We start from the raw sequence: 18,621 nt of genomic DNA on the forward strand, positions 1-18,621 counted from the left end.
TATGTCTGGGCTACAGGGACAGTACCCGCCTCCTGGCTGCTGTTGATGTTATTTTTGTTGAATCACCGCAGGCGCCTGAGGATAGCCCTCAGATGTGCTCAACAGCCATGTGGGAGGCGGACAAGCTCGTCCATTGATACTCCCAAGTCGATGGCGCAGGCAGGGTATTGTAGCCAGATGTGTTCAGCAGATTCCTCTTCCTCGCCACAGAGTCTGCAGCGTGGGTCGTCAGGTGATGCCACCGTCGTAAGGAGGTATGGTGGCCGCTCCAGGTCTGTGAGGTCAGCCCTCGCCGTTTCTGCTTGTCGCTCGTTGGAGGACTTGTTGAAGATCTGCTTTAATCAAGGGAGCTGGATTGGGGAAGGTCTGAACTCGTGACGGATGAGGGCTGTGTGTGTTGCTGCGTCCACTGGTGTGCCCGCTTGAGTCCCTCTCAGTGTGTCAGCTGGCTCGTTTCCTCGTAGATTGCAGTGGCCGGGACCCATACAACAAGAAGCCTCTTGTCTGCTGCAATGGCTGCTACTGATTGGAGAAGTATAAAAAAAACCAACAATCAAGTTTATGGTCGCTTTTTAATGTCACAAGGTGACATCATCCTTGTCCAATCACAACCAAGGCAGACAACATACAAAACACGATGTGGATGACATTAGTTCAACACACACACTTGCATACAGACATTCACACACACACATTAAAGACGTGAGTTCATACAGTAGTTTCGCTTGTGCAACACTTTAAAAAAACAACAAAAAAATCGATGCGTCCATGAGCGGGTGTGTAGAAGAGACGTGGAGGTAGAATGTGACGCTTCTAGACCAATCACATCCTGTCATCACTTTGGTACGCCGTCTAGTGGCCTACTAGCTCCTTCCTTCACATCCACCAACAGTAAGTGAAACACTGTAGCGCCGCTTTCCTCGCCATACACATGTTTTTTTTGTGACAAAAGGGGTTAGTTTAGCACAGCCTCCCACTACGTCTTGATGCTAAGCTAAGCAGCAGTAGTAGTAGTAAAGACAGCGCTCAGTCAGTAGTGGGCGTGGCTTTACACATGCTAACCCTGAAGAATTCCAACACAGTCAGTCGGCTAAAGGTGGGAGGGGTCTATGGGGATGCATCGTGGGTAAAGTGCTGGGGTGATTGTTACTCTTCAAAATAGGTCACTGGCCCAATGTGGTTCCAGTGAGTCTCCTCCCAGTCAGGACCTCAAAATCCAGTGGACAGTATTTTGGGCTGGGCGGGGTTTTCTTCATTGCCTGCATTAAATACAAACAACACATTAGCGTGTGAAACGCCGCCATGTTGTTTTGGTGCTGGCTTACCGTCTGCCGAGCCGCGCTCTAGAGACGGTGTCCTGGAGACTGTGGCGGAGCGGCACGCCTCCTCTTCTACGACCTCATCAAGATTGACTGCTGGCTCTCGGAGGGAGGCTAGGAGCTTGTGATGCTCCTTCTCTATGTCCTGTGCCAACACAGTCAGAAGACACCGTGAAGATGAACGGCAAGCAACATAAATATGCTAAAATGGTTGTCCGCAAACTGACTTTCAGCTCTCGCAGCTTGCTCATCAAGTTTTCCATGGTGCCAAATATCTCGTCGACGTTTTTGATCACGTGACACTGCGGCAAAGCCTCTGGCGGCTGGCTACTCTCCAGGTCGTCTGTGGCGCTCTCGCCTTGTTGGGTGGGCAAGACCAGGTAGAACATGTTTCCTGTCCATAATCGCAACAGCCAATCAGAAGAGCTGTTTGCCTCACTCAAACGACAACGCCATCAGGTCAGCATTACCGTGCACGGTGGCCCGGCTTGGCGCAGACAATTGCTCAGCTATCATCGTGACATCATCTGTGATGTTATCATGGACAGAGACAGAAGAAGAGCCCGCCACCATAGCTTTGTAGAGGAGAGGTATGTGTGTGTGTGTGTGAGTGAGTGTGTGTGTGTGTGTGTGTGTGTGTGTGTGTGTGTGTGAGGAGAATGAGTACAAAGTAGGAAGGAAAAAAGGAAAAAAAATATATGGCCATTACCTTTTCTTACAACTTCAGCGCCACCATGTATCTCTGCCTCCACATGGCTGGCACTTGACAAGCTCCTTTCATTGGTCGTGTCAGGGGAGACGTGGCACAAGGCATCATCGTGTAGGTCGAATAAGATGAGCTGTCGCAGTGTCTCCACTGACGGGAAAACAAATAAAAGATTTTAACTATGTTGATGTTGTTTTATTTTGTTTTTCTCCTCACCGTCCTGCAATGCGGCCTGCGCCACACCCACTGCAACTCTTTCACCCCGGGTCTGGTTGTTAGACTCCACCATCACAGTGGTTTCTGGAAGTAAAAAATCCAAGTGGAATGTATCTGTACTCTTTGGTATAAAAAAAGCTTTCAGGAGTCTGTAGGCTGGCATGTACCTGTAAAGGCGGGGCCTCGTGCTGCTAAAGGGGACGTGCCGCAGAGAGCGGGTGAACTGGGAAAAGGAAACGGTTGGTTTAGTGGCTGGTTGACTTGGAGGACAATGGCTGCTGAGCTGTGATTGGTTGGCTGGGAGCTTGAGGCGGAGGCAATGGCTTTTTCCAGAAAGTCCTTCCAGCTGAAAGACAAACATGTCACATGCCATTCAAAAACACTGATGTTGAATGAAGGAAAGTTGCCAACGACAGCTCACATGTTCTTTTCCGACGCCGTCCCCGCCACTAGTTCGTAGATCTGCCTCTCAGTGGCGCATATGACGTAGAGCGCTTTGTTGTCTGCAAGGGGCAGAAAAAGGAGACGTGGATAGGCTTCCTAAAGTTCTTTGTTTGCACATAGAAGCAACCTCACCTGTGGCGACTGAGCGCACCAGCAGCGAGTCTAACTTGACTACGGGGCTGAAGGACGTCTTGCTGTCTCCGCCACCGCCACCCAGCCAGCGGGATGGATGGCGCAGCTGCAGCCGCTCATCAGGGCCGCGCTGCAGTAGCACCAAAGAGTCTGACAGCAGGAGGGCTTGGATGTCTTTGGGGGCGGGGTACACAAGGGGGTGTGTCAGTATGCTGACGACTGTTTTTCTTTCTTTCTCCTTGCTTTCTTACTGACCTAACTGCTTGTCTTTGCCGACTTTCCATATCAACGGTCCCTCATGGATCATTTTTTTGGTGCTGAGGTCCAGATTCTGGGGACAAGACGAGGTGTGAAACGCGCTAACACAACATGCTAATGTTGAGATGCGGTCACATGGCTACCTTGAATGGTGGCGTAGCATCAAGTCTGCGTTGGTATTGGCCCAGACGCTGCCGGTGTTCCGTCTCCCTGATGACCTCGTTCACGGATTGCAAGATTCCTCGGCAACAGGCCTGCGCTTGTTGGAGGGCGGGAAGGTCAGGGCAGGCGGCTGAGGGATAAACAGAGCACATGTGGTAAGGCCATGAGGTTGCCAGAGGTCATATGATGCAGTAGGTGGTCCCGCAAGGTCGCCCACCCTCTGTGTGCTTGATGATGTTGTCAAGAAGAAGCGGGTACTTGGTCAGTCTCTGCATTTCTGACACCAGCAGGTCCCTGAGCTGCAAGCGGCGACAGTGGCGACTCGCTTCGCACTCCTACGTGATTGAGTCACAGCAGCATGTAAGCAGCGGCAACCATTTTGGCTTACGGATGTGAACTGCAACAAAGTGTACCTGAACAATGTGGGCAAAGCGGGGGTCTTTGCGTTGCTTGTTCTTGATGAGCTCCAGTGCCTGAGACTGCTGCCTGCACAATTGTGACACCTGCTCTTGAAACTCTGCGCCAGCGGCGCCTTCAAACTGCACACCCAAACACACTTGTTTTAGCAGGAGCGTGTGCACACATCATAGCCAAATCAAACAATGGCGACAGCTAGGCAGCTCACCCTGGCCAACATGACATCACCGATGTCTTGAACAATGAGAGATTCCCGCTGCTTCCTCAAGGCCTCACACAGGCTGGCTGTGGGCAGAGGCAGTAAGGACAGTGAGACGCACTAAAGTGTATGGCGGCGTGTGACACAAGCAGGCGGATGTGTACTCACCATGCAGCTCGTAGACTTGTGGCAGGTTGGGAAAGATGCAAGCTAGCTCATCAGCATTGAGCACTGCTCTCATCTTCTGGAAGAAGACTTGGTCAAGCACTCTTAGTGTGCGCATGTGTGACGCCTCAGTGGTGAAGAGCTCTGAGGCGGAAAAAGAGCAGTCAGCTGACTCGTAGAGGCGCACAACCTCTAGAAATGTGTTTCAGGACGTACCGTATATGACGGCCTGGCGCTCCACCTCTCTCGGGCTCAGCGTGGCAATGAGCTGTGCCGGCACTGTCTCCTGCCAGTTTTGACCTTCGCACACTTCCTCCTCGTCCGGCAGCAGGGCCAGAGGCGACTCCGTGCTCCTGTGCGACGGCAGACATACAAATGTCACATATCTACAGAAGACTCATGAAGTATAGCTGCAAAGTCACCTGCGGATGGAGCGTGGCGTGAACGGCGGGGTAGGGTTCTCTAGAGACCTGCGACAAAAGGAGACACGTAATGTGGACTTCAAACATTGACATTAAAAAAGCGCCTGCAAACAGCCTTACCGAGCGGAGCTGCCAGAAGCAGACGACGAGGCGCTGTGATGCAGTGGCCTGAGGCCGGGGCCCTCCCGCTCCTCTCTGGGGTCCTCCATGTCCACGTCACTACGAGAGCGGGGAACAGACTCACTTCCTGAAGAGATGCCCCGCCTCCGACCTTCTCCCTGAGCCTTCAAAGATTCACTGCGCGCCAGACGCACAGGGACACTTGGACTGCAACCATAAAACACAACATGCTAACATCACTTGCTCGCCACAAGACACTTTTCATTATGAGTGTCATGTGACTTACTTGTCCACGCCATCATATCCCTGGCTGCTGGACGAAAGCATCTGAGGGCTGTCACCGTCTTCGACCCCGGTCTCCGAGTGGTTCTCAAACTGCTGAATGATGTTCCTCACACTTCCAGGACGGACTAAGCACACGCACACACAGACGCAGGTCAAGCAGGATAAAAGTTTAACAGGGACTAAACTAAAAACTATAAACATGGAGGTTAAAAGCTGACAGACAGGAATTAGCCGAGCAAAAGAGGCCATGAGAGAAGAGTCAGGTACCTTCAGCAGGGGACAAGGGGACATGGAATGCTATGAAAGCAAACCAAAAGTATGCAATGAGACAACCAAAACAACAAAAATGGAGCAAAAAAAACCCAAATGCGCTCACTGGACTGAGATGTGCTCCGAGGTTTCCCGATGTACTTAAGGATGGGATTCCTCTTTTTGTCCTCGCCATCTTTTTCCTTCTTCGTACCGCTTAGCTGAAGAGACAGGGCAGACGCCACATGAGGCGCTGCCAACATGGACCCTCACAATGTGTGCCTGTGCTCACCTTTTTTGTCTTGAGGAACGTCAGCCACTTTTCCTTCTCTGTGCTCAAACCAGGGAACACCTTGGAGTCTCGCAGCTTGACACCGGCTTGACGCAGGTACAGAAGCACGGCTGACGCCAACGGAGAGCTGGAAGTAGGAGAGGGGGAACATGAACATGGAGGTAGAGAGGAGAAGACCAAAGTAACTTTTTTTTACCTTCTGTCCTCTTCGTGCTTTGACCTGTGGCGGAAAAAGAAAGCCTGAGTCATATGACAGGATTGGAAGGAGAGCCAAGCATTCATGTGGTCTGCGGCTGACCACCTGTGTCATGACGTTACTGAAGGACTAAGGTCACATCACTCACAGAATCTCCCAGAGGGCAGTGACCTGCCTGTCCACCGCCTGCCGCTCCTTCAGTGGGTCCCCGTCCAGGAGCAGTAGGTCACCTTCGCCAAAGAGAGCACCCAAGCCCATCATCTGCTTGTTCCTGTCCAAAAAGGCCAGCCAGGGTTATGTACGCAGTGTTTACCAATAAACCATTACTCTACCGTTATATTAGCGGGGTGCCCATGTATCATGTGTGAAGGATCAATCACATTAATTAAATAATAATTAAATGACACACCTTTATTTTATGAAGATTATTTATGCGTTTTTTATTGCTTATTGCATGCAACGTTTGTGAAATGCAACCCTTTCTGCCCTAACCCACACATACAAACATGTGTGCACCTGAAATGTAGCTGTAAAGGAGAAATCAGATAGTTGGCTAAACTGAATGCATGCGTGTGTGCAAACACTGGTAGAAGTGCAACAGTGGCTAACGTACCTGTAGTCCACAATCTGATCCTGGATGTCGGGCAACACCTGCTGCTGCAGCTCGGACAGCGGCCCACGGATGTCCTCCTGAGCATGCAGGCGGCTCTCTGCCAGGACAAAATACAAGAAGAGGTAGGAGACCGCACAACCCCTTGCCAAGGAGAACCTTACTGCCGCTCTTACCAATGTCTGCAAGGTAGTCTTCTGATACTTTGATCTTCAAGGGCTAAAACATGATGAGTGTAGCGTTTAGTTACAACATCAATATCCTGACATCAACAACATAGCGGCACATACAGCGTCTGGATCCAGGAAATGAGAGCAGATCTGCGGTGCCAGTGAGCGAGCGTCTTTGGGAGTGGAGCTCAGGTATGCCTCCACCGACAGGTAGAACAGCTGTCGTGCACACAGAAAGACGCACACGTCAGACACTTCTTATCGTGGCGCTAGTGAGGTATAAGGTTGTGTGATATAGACGATATAAATGGTATACTGTATATTTGGCAGACGATGATGCTTTTAATACCATCGTTAAATCATGATAAGGCATGATGATGACACATTCTAGTTGTGTTCCGCAAATTTGACAGTCATAAGAAAACGAACACTTCCTCAACGCACTGCAGCATTGCAAGCCGCTAACGTCCTTCCACAGTACAAAGCCACTTTTAAGTCAGTAATCCTCACCTCCATGGTGGCAAATAAACTACTTTTCTTACAAGTATCATCCTCGGAGGACTAGGAATCGCTAAACATGCTACACTACACACCGTAGGAAGATATGCTAACCGCAAGATAGAGCTCTCGAATGTAAACAAATGTAGATTGAGACATATAAATATCAAGAGTAACCATACCTCGTTTCAGTATAAGGTCGATCATACAGTGGTTAGATCGATATAGTTTATCATCAAATAATCTTTTGTCATTTTTGTTATTGTTTTCAAAATCAAGAAAAGTCCATGGACACAAAAGACTTTGAGGGCATAGACAAAAGGATTTAAATTAGAGCTAATAGTAGGAAATCATTTAAATATTTAATTGATAAATTACACCGCCATTCTGTGTTTTTGTCTGATTGTAATTACGATTTCAAAAAATTATCTTTTCATTATCTTGAAAATGTTATGTATCGGTATCAGCATTGGTATGACCAATACTGGCCCTGTAACTACTTGGTATTGGATCGATACTCAAATTTATAGTATCGCCCAAAATTAATGTAAAGTATTAAAACAACAAAAGAATAAGTGTTTGACATTTTAACAGAAGTGTACTCTAAATAGAACCATGTTACCACAGAAAGTCACCAGCTCGTAACAATAAATTAGCAAACACTATAAATTATTAATTGTTTTGAGAAAATAATACGACTGAAAATGATATTCTACCACATACGTCAGCAGCCATATTAGGAGCCATTGTAACCTGTTTTGAAATGAAGCTATTATTATTTACATACAAAATATTGTATTGTGATATATATCATTAATGTGGGAGGCTGCAATATATATCGCAATATAGATTTTAGGTTATATCGGCCATCCCTAGTGGGGTGTGGGACAGACAACAACAAAGCATCTTACCAATGGGTTGGGATCCAGCAGCTGGGTGAAGACATATCTCATGAAGACGGTCATGTGGGCGGGCCGTGACTTCAGCAGCTCAATGTCCTGGAAGGGGCCGTCCATCTGCAGCGGGAGCAGGGTCTGAGTCAGCAGCCGTATGGCCAAAAACAATGAATCAGCACTCACTCACCTCATTGAACGCGTAACCGTCATCTTCCTCGTCTTCTTCCTCTGGCCCGATGATTTGAGCCTTCCCGCTCTGCCAACAGGCCCATTTTAGTGCACATGCTTGTGACAGGCAAGGAAGAGATGCACACGTAGTGACATCACAGCAAACAAGAAGGCTCACCGAATCAGAGGGAAGGTGTATATCAGAGCTGTGCTGTCTGAGTAGAAGACTCCGGAAGGAGAACGAGGGGGAGGAGTGGGGACTGTCAAGGGCCTGGGTGGGAGGGGTACCATCACAAACAGGGCTGGCCGGCAGAAGAGAAGATGAGCCGCCTACACCGTCTCCTTCACTCGGGTCCCGGGACAAGCGTCCTGCTGGAGCAAGAAGGGGAAGAGTTCATTACTAAGTGGATGTCTTCAAGCGTTTGGCGCTCACACAAAGACACAAACCTTCACCCGCCGTGACGTAGTTGCACACACTTTCCGACCGCAGTCCGTCCTGAAGGTACATTTAAAAAAATGCAATTCACGTTTGTCAGGGGCCAAGCAAGGAAAGTCACTCCATCACTCACCATGTCCTGCTGAAGCTTGACACGCACTTGCTTTGCTCTTCTCTTGGCACTCTCAATTCTTTCCTCTAAAAATGGCGAGGGGTTCCGCAATTGCTCCTGCATCAAAACCTGAAATCACACATTTGAAATCAAACCACTGAGAGGTGAGGTCTTCTCTGTGTTATTGCACATGCAGTGTTTCCCCCAATTGTACAGTTTCGGTGTGACAACCAAAGAGCGTGGCTTATAAAATCTACAATGCAGTCGCTCCTCCACAGTTACGTTTGGGGTACACACATGCACGTGAGCTATGTGTGCGCATTGTGAGTGTAGGGGCAATTAGGCGGACTATTGATGGTTAGATGAAGACTTATGGAGCATTGAACCTCTTGACCTAAATGGTTGAGAATTTCTCAAGGCTTCATGCGTGCTTTGGCACAAGAAACCACCTGCTGGCCGAATGTTTAATTACAAACAGCTGTTTCTTAACCACATAAATGTGACTCATTGAAATTTGGCATTTTTTAATGGCTTTTGGAAATAATCACAATAAATGTTTGACCAAATGGATTTGCTAAATAAATGAACACATATGTATGATAAAATGTGTATAATGTATTGTGTTTGTATTTTGCCAATATGGTCGTAATATATAATAGCAGGTTGTGTTATGTTTTCTGTCACCTTGGGAAAATGGCATATGGCCTTATAGACAAAGATGACACTATAATCTAACTTGGACAATGATGTGCAGAACAGGGGAGAATTAGTTCATTTTTAATTATTTTGTTTCTTAACACAACCTATTCATCGTCCAGCTATTGATTCCTGCTGGCTGGTTAAAAGAAAATAAACAGAGCCTCCATCCATACATTTTCTACTGCTTAATACTTAAAGGTCTAGCTCCATCCTATCTTGCTGATTGTATTGTACCATATGTCCCGGCCAGAAATCTGCGTTCAAAGAACTGCGGATTATTAGTGATTCCCAGAGCCTAAAAAATTCTGGGATGATATTGGTGTGATGATGAGCAGCGCCTGGTTTCCTTCAAACAAGACGCCTGGCATTCACGACGAAGAGTTCCATCTTTGTCTCATCAGACCAGAGAATTTTGTTTCTCACTGTCTGAGAGTCTTTTAGGTGTATTTTGGCAAACTGTTTACGAAGAATTGGCTTCCGTCTGGCCACTGTACCATACAGGCATGATGGTTGTCCTTCTGGATGGTTCTCCTTTCTCCACAGAGGAATACTGTAGCTCTCACAGAGTGACCATTGGGTTCTTATTCACCTCCCTGACTAAACTAAGAAGAATACTGCAATGTACAAAGAAATCCTGGAAGAAAACCAACACTTCCCATCCAACTTAACAGAGATTCAGAGGTCCTGCAAAGAAGAATGAGCGAAACTGCCCAAAGATAGGTGTCCCAAGCTTGTGGCATCATATTCAAAAATACTGAAGCTGTAATTGCTGCCAAAGGTGCATCAACAAAGTATTGAGCAAAGGCTTTGAATACTTACGTACATGTGATTATTTTAGTTTCAATAAATATGCAAAATTGTTTGAAAAAAAAAAAAAACGTTTTGCATTGTCATAATGGGGTATTGTCTGTATAATTTTGAGGACAAAAATGAATCTATTCAATTTTGGAATAAGGCTGAATCATGACAAAATGTGGAAAAAGTGAAGCGCTGTGAATACTTTCCGGGTGCACTGTAGCTAGGCTTCACACGTCATCATTTCCGGATCCTTGCCCACATAAAGCAAGCTTTGATATGCGCTTCGCGGAAACGTCCCCTAAATTACTCGACACACAACTCTCAAAGCCTTGGCATATCCTGTCACATCACTAGGGCGGACTATCACTGACTCAAACGTGCACACATGCACGCGTTCAGCCAAGCCAACTGTAATGCAATGCAATCCTTGCGACTTACACGTGTGCAGCATGTGTGTGTGTGGGGTGGGAATGATCACAGATACAAACCCGTACATGCACTGTATTGAAATCGCTTCTCCCCAGCAAAATTATACAAACTAAAAGCACTAGAAAGACAGCAAAATGTATTTAATGCGATCGCTCCTCCACACGCGTAACAGAAAGCATATGATAATGTGTAAACAGATTATGAGGACACAGAAATTACATGTTCAGAGTTTCCCCTAGATCAGGGGTGTCAAACACAAATACAGAGTGGGCCAAAATTTAAAACTGAACAAAGCCGCGGGCCAAGGTTGAACAAATTAACCTTTTAATAGGGACTCAAACAAGTTTTGCATTGAATATTGAACAAGCAAGGCTTATATAACTTCATAGTGACATGCAAAATCGAGTTTCAAATAATAATAATAATAATAATAAAAAAATATCAATGGCATATCAAATACAATTTAAATAAAAATTGAATGCCTCTTTTCTATTTGCAGCCTTCTGAGGTAAATATCAACATTAACTTTTTCCACAGGCTAATAAATTTGAAAATAAAATAACAATGAATAAACCAACCATTCAGGACTTTAAACTGCTCAGTTTGCAACACACTGATCTAATCTGATGTGCCCTAGCCAGATACCTGGCATCTTTTCTTGGATGCTAGTTCATTAATGTCGGGGCTCAGGCTTTGAGCTGAGGCAATCTTCATTATCGAACGAAGGTGTTCATCAGTCATTATATCTCGTAGTCCACCCGGACCACAGTCTTGGGGGCGTGCCTTAAAGGCACTGCCTTTAACGTCCTCTACGAGCTGTCGTCACGTCCGCTTTTCATCCGTTCTAACAACGTGCCGGCCCAGTCACAAGATATATGCTACAAAATACACCCCCTCGCTACCACCAAACCCCCCCACACACACACACCTTATAGCGTCCCGGAAGAGTTAGTGCTGAGAAGGGTTCTGGGTATTTGTTCTGTTGTGTTTATGTTGTGTTACGGTGCGGATGTTCTCTCGAAATGTGTTTGTCATTCTTGTTTGGTGTGGGTTCACAGTGTGGCGTATATTTCTAACAGTGTTAAAGTTGTTTATACGGTCACCCTCAGTGTAACCTGTATCGCTATTGATCAAGTATGCGTTGCATTCACTTGTGTGTGCGTGCAGAAGCCGCACATATTATGTGACTGGGCCAGCACTCGTTGGACTGGATGAAAAGCGGATGTGACGATTTTCGGGAGGGGCACTGAAATTTGGGAGTCTCCCGGGAGGGTTGGCAAATATGAGAATTAGCGGAGAATGCGGTGTTACCGCGGCACCGCCGCTGTATATAATCGGCGGGCCAGCTCTAGTGTAAATTTGGCCCGCGGGCCAGAGTTTGACACCCATGCCCTAGATTGTCAAAATACCTGTGCCGGTACGGGCGTGGTCAATATGACAATCATATTATTTGCTACGATGCATATATATTTTTTCGAAAAGGCATACAAAAGGATTTAAAACAAATCTGGTATTAGGGATGTATATTGTTAAGATTTTATCGATAAGATACCCTTATCGATATAATTTTTTATCTGTATTCTTATCGGTACTATATGTAATTTGTAGAAATAAAGATGTGAAAAAAATGCATTTTATTTTGCATTTTTATTAGCACAAGAGTTTGAACACCTCCACCTCTCTTAACACCTGTTAAAGTATTAAACAAGTCAACGTGTGCAATGCATGGTGAAATGTAGTTATGTCATCTTCTTTTAAAGAACACACGGATCCATCACTAGAGATGGGGGAAATATTGGATTATTAGATGCATTGCAATTCGGACATGGATGATTATAAAATCGATTAGTAAACATCAACAATCGATATATTTATTGTAAATAAAGCAATGCAGACAGTTCTAAAATGTGCTACCAATGAGAGATCCGACCAACTACTTTATTTTAGGGCACTTATGTTCCAGTTTTTCACACATTTTCTTTGATTTGATATTGTGATGGGAATTAATTGAACTGTTTCTTATTACAAATGCACTGTTTTAAAAAACGCTTCTTTAGTGAAACAAAAAGATCTGTAAAACTGCACCAATGTACATAAATTAAAGGTGCATCAATAATAGATTTTTTATCAAATAGTAGCTCCTGAATTGGAATCAAATCGTGAGGTGCCCAAAGATTCCCACCTTTGTCCATCACTGTGATTCATTACAATTACACTCAGCTGGTAATAATATTTAGATATGGCATTCATGTGCAGAAAACATACCTTTTACATGATATATCATATCAAATATATCACATAACTCAATACAATCAATCAGCATGTTAAGTGGGTGTGCACTTTGTAACAATAGGAATTGTTATTTGTGTTTATGTTGCACATGAACGTATTTGAGTGATGGACTGGAAGCCATACGGAGTGTTGACAGTTACCGATGTATGTGTGAATTAAATAAATACACACGCACACACACACACACACACACACAGAGTGAGCAAGTGTAATTCGCGATCGTCCAGATTGTATTCAAAGGACAGAAATAACTGAACAGAAATAACAAGTTTAAGCAAGATCCAAACATGGCGCAATGGAATGACGTCAGACGGCAACCAGAGACCTGTCAGTCACAGTGGATGCTGTATTGCTTCAACGCAAACTTTATGGATTATTGTGTTACCTAATTTTTTACTTTTTTTGAGTGGATTAATATTGGCCTGTGGATTAACGGATCGCTGGGAGGACGGTTGATAAAACGCGGTCGTAACTTGTCATGAGTAATGTGCGTTCACTTCAAACGGACACAGCGTGCCTAACTTTGAGGAACTTTTAAAGAGGAAATATTGTTGTGTTACAAACTTTTGTGTGGCATTGCTTCCTCATTCATCATTATTCAAAACTGATTTTAATGTATAGCAGTGGCAGCTGAACGGAATGTGACAGCTTGTCATAATTACGTCGGTCAGCTAGATAAAAAAAAGACCGATAGCAGTATTGTTACCCCAGAATCTTCACGGGCCTCATGGACCGAGCTAATTAAAAACAGGTACCAAAAAACACCGGTACTTGATGATTTTTTTTTCTAAAGGTTTCTCCAATCCTTTTAGACACTCTTTTTTTATTGAAAACGACTGGCAACAAATCTAGCATCTATTTCTGGTGTTATTGTAGACTGTACTCGTGTTTAGAGATTGTTTACTTCTGTTGCTCCATGTCCGTGACCGAAAGCGACTCGAGGTGCACAGAGCCTGGTGTCACTTGCTTTGCGCTGCCAGGAGCCGTCCTCTCATTAAAAGCCACTACTGTCATCTTAAATTTTGCTGACTGTTGTCCGCGGGAATATCTCGGATACATTAAAGTACGTCCACAGCGCGGACAGGCTGCCTCCAATCCAGACAACCTTGTGCGTATGGCTTACATCATCACAACGTTCTGTTTTGGCAGCGCTGTTCCAGTGATCAAAGTACGTCCTTTTTTGCGGCCAAATTTTCGCTGTATCACTAGTCAATAGTGAACAAACAATAAACTATATGCGGTATGTCCATTCATACTGTAACTACCTCCTGGTGTTAACGTTTACAGTATGTTATGATGGTAGTTTTTCTCATGGTCTGTGAACACACCGTGTCTGTGGAGAATGAGGAAGTGTTAAGTGTTTTGGACTGAAACACAGAAACAGGCGTGTGTGCACGGAGGAAATACTTGATGGAATTGGGCACGTTGTTAGCATACAATTGGCAATAAAAGCTAAAAAAAGAGTGCCTGACTTTGTGTGTCTTCTTATGAACGCTATAATATACTATATTACTTTAATTTGTTAGGTGTGGCGGCTAGTACATTGCAGTGGCGCACCGCCACAATTAAATACATAAAAGGGAAAAACTTGATGTTATGTAAACAAGATAAACAAGACTATTTAGTTTGTTTAATAAAAGAACAACGTATACATCAGTTCTATGAAAAGTATCCTTCAAGTACTTCTGTTATGATATTGGTGCTATACAGAAAATAATATAAGTAATTAATAAAAATTAACTTTACCTTCGTGGGGGAGGCCCATGGGCCTCCCCTTATATAATATGTACAGGTAAGGGATACCACTGGTGTGCGTGTATGTCTACCTGCAGCTCTAGTTCTTCCTGTTCCAACATTTTCCTGAGTATCTGAGAGGCATGCTTCTGCACCTCCGGGTCCTAAAACACACCAGTTACATCAGAACATGATATCTTATAGGCATTTTAAGATGCCATGCACACACTGACCTGGAGTGGCTTGGGTCCAGTGATTTTTTGGGAAGGGTAAGAGGTTGGACCCTCCCTGCTTGGTAACATCCTCTGATTGGGTGCAAGGTCAGTGGGGAGGGGTTCCAGAGGCAAGGCGGCCGCGGAAGGGGGCGGCCCTTGTAGTGTGAGCGCGACATACGTTCCAGCTGCGGGGTGACGTTGACAGAACAGAGATAACACGTGTGAAATTAAAATTTCTCCCAGGAAGTCCTAATCCTGTTAGCTGGACTCACATTTGATGAGCTTCACCACCTCCTGATGCGTCATGGAGGACACGAGCGAGCCATTCACCTGGGTGACAGGAGAGGAACAGGGAGGGAGGAGATAAGCTGCGGAAACATCAAGCCAACGTGAGGGAGGACCAACCTTGATGATTCGGTCCCCTTCCTGGACTCCGGCCTTGACAGCTGCACCGCCTGAGGAGGAGCAGGGAAACGCTAAATCAGCAACAAGTACCCGCTGGTCTATGAGTACTTTGCTCACCTGCTCGCACGTTCTGTACCAGCTTCACGCGCTCTCCACAAACAGTGAAGCCGAAACCCAGCTGGTCCTTCTGCACCACCACACATCTCTGAACGAGGCCGCCGCCTGCGAGAGAAACATATGTGGACACGGAATAGAGTCTCCTGCACTATGCCTACTTCAACCATCCCTGCACTCACCGCCGCTCTCATTTGGGACGTCGGTCTGTGGCTCCCTCTGCTGGGTAATTTGGGAGGACTTGCGCTCGGAGTCTCCGATGGTGAGACTGCTGAGCCTGTTTGGACAGACAAGAGGCAGAGGGGGTCGTGACATGATGAAGACAGGAAAGATTATGAGGGAGACTGATGAAGGGCCGAGGGGGGAGGAAGGACACGGCATACCAAACAGTCAGCTGACAACTCACCAAGCAGCAAAGGGGCTGAAAGTGTGATGGGGCAGGAAGCCAAAGGGAAAGAGAGAGAAGATATTCAGACGAAGAGGCATAGGAGCGATTAGGAATGGACATTTTAATTTGCTTTCTGGCTTGTTTATGAAAATTCACAGTCTGCTTGCACACGCAAAAGAAAAGGGATGTTGTTGTATAGGCGTGATTACCTGAGTCAGTGGAGACACACACACACACACACACACTCCAAATCATATTTACAAGTTACCTGTCAAGGGTGGAGGTTGGCTGGCGGAGACTCATGCCTGCAGTCACTACGCCGTTGGTGTCCCCATCTTCATCTTGTCCGTCCACATGCTGAGTTGCATGACGTCACAGAGGACGTTCGTTCATGTCCACCTCAGCAGGTCCACTTATAAAGTGCTGATAAAATCTGAAGTCTATTTATATGAGGCTTAACACCTCTTACATGAAAACGATTTAAGCACCCTGGTAATTTTAACCACATTCACGATGACGTACACCTGCTCAGCGTATAACTATTGGAAACCTAAGACAAATCACTCAAGTTCAAATTTAAAAACGTTTGTTTGAATTTCACATGTGTAAATGGTTAAAGTAAGTCGATAAAAAGACGGCATAAGTTGTAAATAACGTGTCAAATAAAAATGTGCGAAGCTCGAGTAGCACATCGTAAACAAACAGAGCTGGTTAGCTAGCCAGCTAGCTAGGAACGTTGGCGACTGCTCTTATATGTGCCATATTATCTGCTATGTATGTGTCTTTTATACCCTCTCTAACATACGGCATGTAAACAAAAGTGCAAAGGGTACATTTTACCCACCACACACCAGGAACTTGGTTGAACCATTTACCGCAGCTTGCTTCGTGTGGGTAGCGCTAGCTAGCTAAATGTAGAATTGCGGCTGGGCCGATATCGAACCGCGGCATCGCTTGCGTGCTGCGGCCGACGAAGGCGCTCAATGCTCGGATTTTAGGCAAGCTAATCAACCTCTTCTGTAGAGGATCCCCAGCGAAGCGAGCATGCATGAAAATCCTAAGACTGTTTCATAAAAAGGTGACTACAATGGCAGGCAGACAATTGTGCCAGTGCATCCAGTTCTGAGGTTAAAGATGCTAGCAGCGATTACAGTGTAAGTCAACATCGGTTATCTGCTCGATGCAAGGGTTACAACAATAACAACGCCGCTTCTCTTTTGTGTTGCAGCAAAATACACACATGTTAGTCACATGCCTGTCCGCAGTAACGAAACGACAACTCAATCCTAAATGGTGACAAAAGGAGAATCTTGTTTTGTTTCTGTCCTTCCTGCCCTACACGCAGCACACCAGCGCCCCCTGTGGACACAGAGGGTGGAGGCAGCGCGGTTTCCCCGTGGGTCAACGCGCACGGATCATCGAGCATGGTGCCCATCTTCGCCTTTATTTGTGGATGTCACTTCTTCTTCGGGGCAAGAAGATCTCCTCCAAGTGTGCAGCCAGGAAGTGAAGCGAGCTGCGTCAGTAGTTGAGGAATCCGGAGGACAACTCCAGCGCGAGACTCTTTTTTGACCAAACATGGCCCGATGGGGCGTGCATGGGGGCTCCTGTGGGCGTGCATGTGCAGCCTTTGAGGAAATTACTACATCAAGCGATAACAATTCGGAGCCCGTAGATCGGTAAGGTCGATATGTCTGTATAAACTTCTGAAACTTTATGAAGCTTGTCTTAATATCGAATCTTTTAACAAACAACCTTCTTAGATATTTATTGTATGTTTGCATGGCTACTTCCTGTCATCAGCTGCTTCCTATGTAGACAGGAAATAGAGGGAATGCCCTGACTTCTTTTTCCCCCATCTTTTCTCAACAGTGTCCTTGTCTCTGGTACCTACACAAGTCAAGCTTCACCCCTGTGACGTCTTAGCATGCCTTTGATTGTGTTTGCCACTTCTCAGCTGCTGTATGTGCGAGTCGTCGCCCTGCTGTTCAGCTGTGTGGCGTTCAGCGTCGCTGCCCATGGTGCCTCGCTTCCTCAAGGCGGCATGGCCGCTTGGTGCATCTTCTGTTGGGCCTTCAGCTTTGCCGCCACTGCTGTGGTTCTGCTGGTGGAGCTGTTGGGCCTGCAGGGACGCGTCCCTGTGTCCTGGTCCAACTTCCCTATAACCATGGCATGCTACGCCGTCCTCCTCTGCCTCTCGGCTTCTGTCATCTTCCCGCTCTACTTCCTGAGGGAGCGCAGCAACTACAACGAGATACGTGACCACCGCATCGCCTCCACTGTCTTCTCCTGCCTGGCGACGGTAGCTTACATGGGCGAGGTGAGCCTGACGAAAGCACGACCCGGCGAGGTGACAGGTTTCATGGCGACGTCGCCGGGCTTGTTGAAAGTATGCCAGACATTTGTAGCGTGCATCATCTTCATCCTGGTCAGCGATCCTGTGGCGTACGAGCGGCACGCGGCGCTCCAGTGGTGCATGGCGGTATACTGCATGTGCTTCATCTTCTCCATGGTCGTGGTGCTGATGTGTGTGGCCGAGTGCACAGGTTGGCTACCAGTTCCCTTCTCCCGTTTCCTGTCGGCGTGCAGCCTCTTGGCGGCCGTCATGTACCTGACAGCCACTATCATCTGGCCCGTCTTCCAGTTTGGCGAGCGCTACCGGGTCCGAAGGGATGCAGAGTCAAACTTGATTGGTGTGGCTGTCCTCACTGCCCTCAACTTACTGCTTTACCTCGCCGACCTGGCATACACAGCTAGACTGCAGTTCGTCAGCGGCTAATGGGTCATGTGACCTTCACCGATGTTCTTTATTTTTATTTTTTTACATTGTCTGAGCATGTAAGCAAAGCACATGACCTATGACACAAAGTTGCGACTTTGAGTCACTAATAAAATCAAAACAGAGGACATTCGCTTGTTTTGTTTTGGAAAAAAAAGGCACTTAGTAAACTAACTCCTAAAGATCGCATTACGCATCACCACGGAAACAACCTGAAAAGACAAGCAACACGTCAAAATTAGTTGAGAACCCCAGATAACACCATTTGGCTGTACGTCCAGACCATACTGGTCTGT

The 18,621-nt window shown here is 46.3% G+C and overlaps 2 protein-coding genes across 8 annotated transcripts in view; one reads left to right on the plus strand and one right to left on the minus strand.

The window, feature by feature from the left end:
- arhgef11 (Rho guanine nucleotide exchange factor (GEF) 11) overlaps positions 1 to 17,123 on the minus strand; it is a 17,312-nt gene extending 189 nt beyond the window's left edge. The window contains exons 1-40 of one of the 7 annotated variants that reach the window (XM_062065485.1): positions 15,815 to 17,122; positions 15,565 to 15,579; positions 15,341 to 15,435; positions 15,162 to 15,266; positions 15,045 to 15,094; positions 14,912 to 14,969; positions 14,658 to 14,824; positions 14,517 to 14,588; positions 8,494 to 8,601; positions 8,372 to 8,420; positions 8,103 to 8,293; positions 7,944 to 8,012; positions 7,772 to 7,876; positions 6,483 to 6,581; positions 6,369 to 6,411; positions 6,196 to 6,292; positions 5,731 to 5,853; positions 5,583 to 5,606; positions 5,387 to 5,513; positions 5,222 to 5,315; positions 5,113 to 5,142; positions 4,847 to 4,970; positions 4,561 to 4,767; positions 4,441 to 4,488; positions 4,235 to 4,371; positions 4,022 to 4,162; positions 3,863 to 3,939; positions 3,651 to 3,776; positions 3,455 to 3,572; positions 3,219 to 3,367; positions 3,073 to 3,148; positions 2,818 to 2,991; positions 2,663 to 2,744; positions 2,409 to 2,587; positions 2,242 to 2,325; positions 2,029 to 2,175; positions 1,790 to 1,894; positions 1,547 to 1,713; positions 1,326 to 1,464; positions 1 to 1,259 (exon numbers count right to left, since the gene is read on the minus strand). The exon at positions 1 to 1,259 is cut by the window's left edge and continues 188 nt beyond it. In XM_062065485.1, the coding sequence (XP_061921469.1) occupies positions 1,210 to 1,259; positions 1,326 to 1,464; positions 1,547 to 1,713; positions 1,790 to 1,894; positions 2,029 to 2,175; positions 2,242 to 2,325; positions 2,409 to 2,587; positions 2,663 to 2,744; positions 2,818 to 2,991; positions 3,073 to 3,148; positions 3,219 to 3,367; positions 3,455 to 3,572; positions 3,651 to 3,776; positions 3,863 to 3,939; positions 4,022 to 4,162; positions 4,235 to 4,371; positions 4,441 to 4,488; positions 4,561 to 4,767; positions 4,847 to 4,970; positions 5,113 to 5,142; positions 5,222 to 5,315; positions 5,387 to 5,513; positions 5,583 to 5,606; positions 5,731 to 5,853; positions 6,196 to 6,292; positions 6,369 to 6,411; positions 6,483 to 6,581; positions 7,772 to 7,876; positions 7,944 to 8,012; positions 8,103 to 8,293; positions 8,372 to 8,420; positions 8,494 to 8,601; positions 14,517 to 14,588; positions 14,658 to 14,824; positions 14,912 to 14,969; positions 15,045 to 15,094; positions 15,162 to 15,266; positions 15,341 to 15,435; positions 15,565 to 15,579; positions 15,815 to 15,849 (4,086 nt within the window). In that variant the 5' untranslated portion in view covers positions 15,850 to 17,122 and the 3' untranslated portion in view covers positions 1 to 1,209. Of the gene's footprint in view, positions 1,260 to 1,325; positions 1,465 to 1,546; positions 1,714 to 1,789; positions 1,895 to 2,028; positions 2,176 to 2,241; positions 2,326 to 2,408; positions 2,588 to 2,662; positions 2,745 to 2,817; positions 2,992 to 3,072; positions 3,149 to 3,218; positions 3,368 to 3,454; positions 3,573 to 3,650; positions 3,777 to 3,862; positions 3,940 to 4,021; positions 4,163 to 4,234; positions 4,372 to 4,440; positions 4,489 to 4,560; positions 4,768 to 4,846; positions 4,971 to 5,112; positions 5,143 to 5,221; positions 5,316 to 5,386; positions 5,514 to 5,582; positions 5,607 to 5,730; positions 5,854 to 6,195; positions 6,293 to 6,368; positions 6,412 to 6,482; positions 6,582 to 7,771; positions 7,877 to 7,943; positions 8,013 to 8,102; positions 8,297 to 8,371; positions 8,421 to 8,493; positions 8,602 to 14,516; positions 14,589 to 14,657; positions 14,825 to 14,911; positions 14,970 to 15,044; positions 15,095 to 15,161; positions 15,267 to 15,340; positions 15,436 to 15,564; positions 15,580 to 15,814 lie in introns of all 7 variants that reach the window. The other 6 variants (XM_062065484.1, XM_062065488.1, XM_062065489.1 and 3 more) reach the window with 6 other exon arrangements.
- On the plus strand, positions 16,326 to 18,449 carry myadma (myeloid associated differentiation marker a). The gene is made up of 2 exons (XM_062065497.1): positions 16,326 to 17,225; positions 17,419 to 18,449. The coding sequence occupies exon 2, from the start codon at positions 17,474 to 17,476 to the stop codon at positions 18,323 to 18,325; it is 852 nt and encodes a 283-aa protein (XP_061921481.1). The 5' UTR covers positions 16,326 to 17,225; positions 17,419 to 17,473; the 3' UTR covers positions 18,326 to 18,449.
- The last annotated feature ends 172 nt before the right edge of the window (positions 18,450 to 18,621 follow it).

Source organism: Entelurus aequoreus, linkage group LG12 (genome assembly GCF_033978785.1).
Source record: "Entelurus aequoreus isolate RoL-2023_Sb linkage group LG12, RoL_Eaeq_v1.1, whole genome shotgun sequence".
NCBI classification, from domain to species: domain Eukaryota; kingdom Metazoa; phylum Chordata; class Actinopteri; order Syngnathiformes; family Syngnathidae; genus Entelurus; species Entelurus aequoreus.

Bases quoted from the DNA above. Each gene is read 5' to 3' on its own strand.
- myadma (XM_062065497.1), top strand. From the start codon at position 17,474: ATGCCTTTGATTGTGTTTGCCACTTCTCAGCTGCTGTATGTGCGAGTC.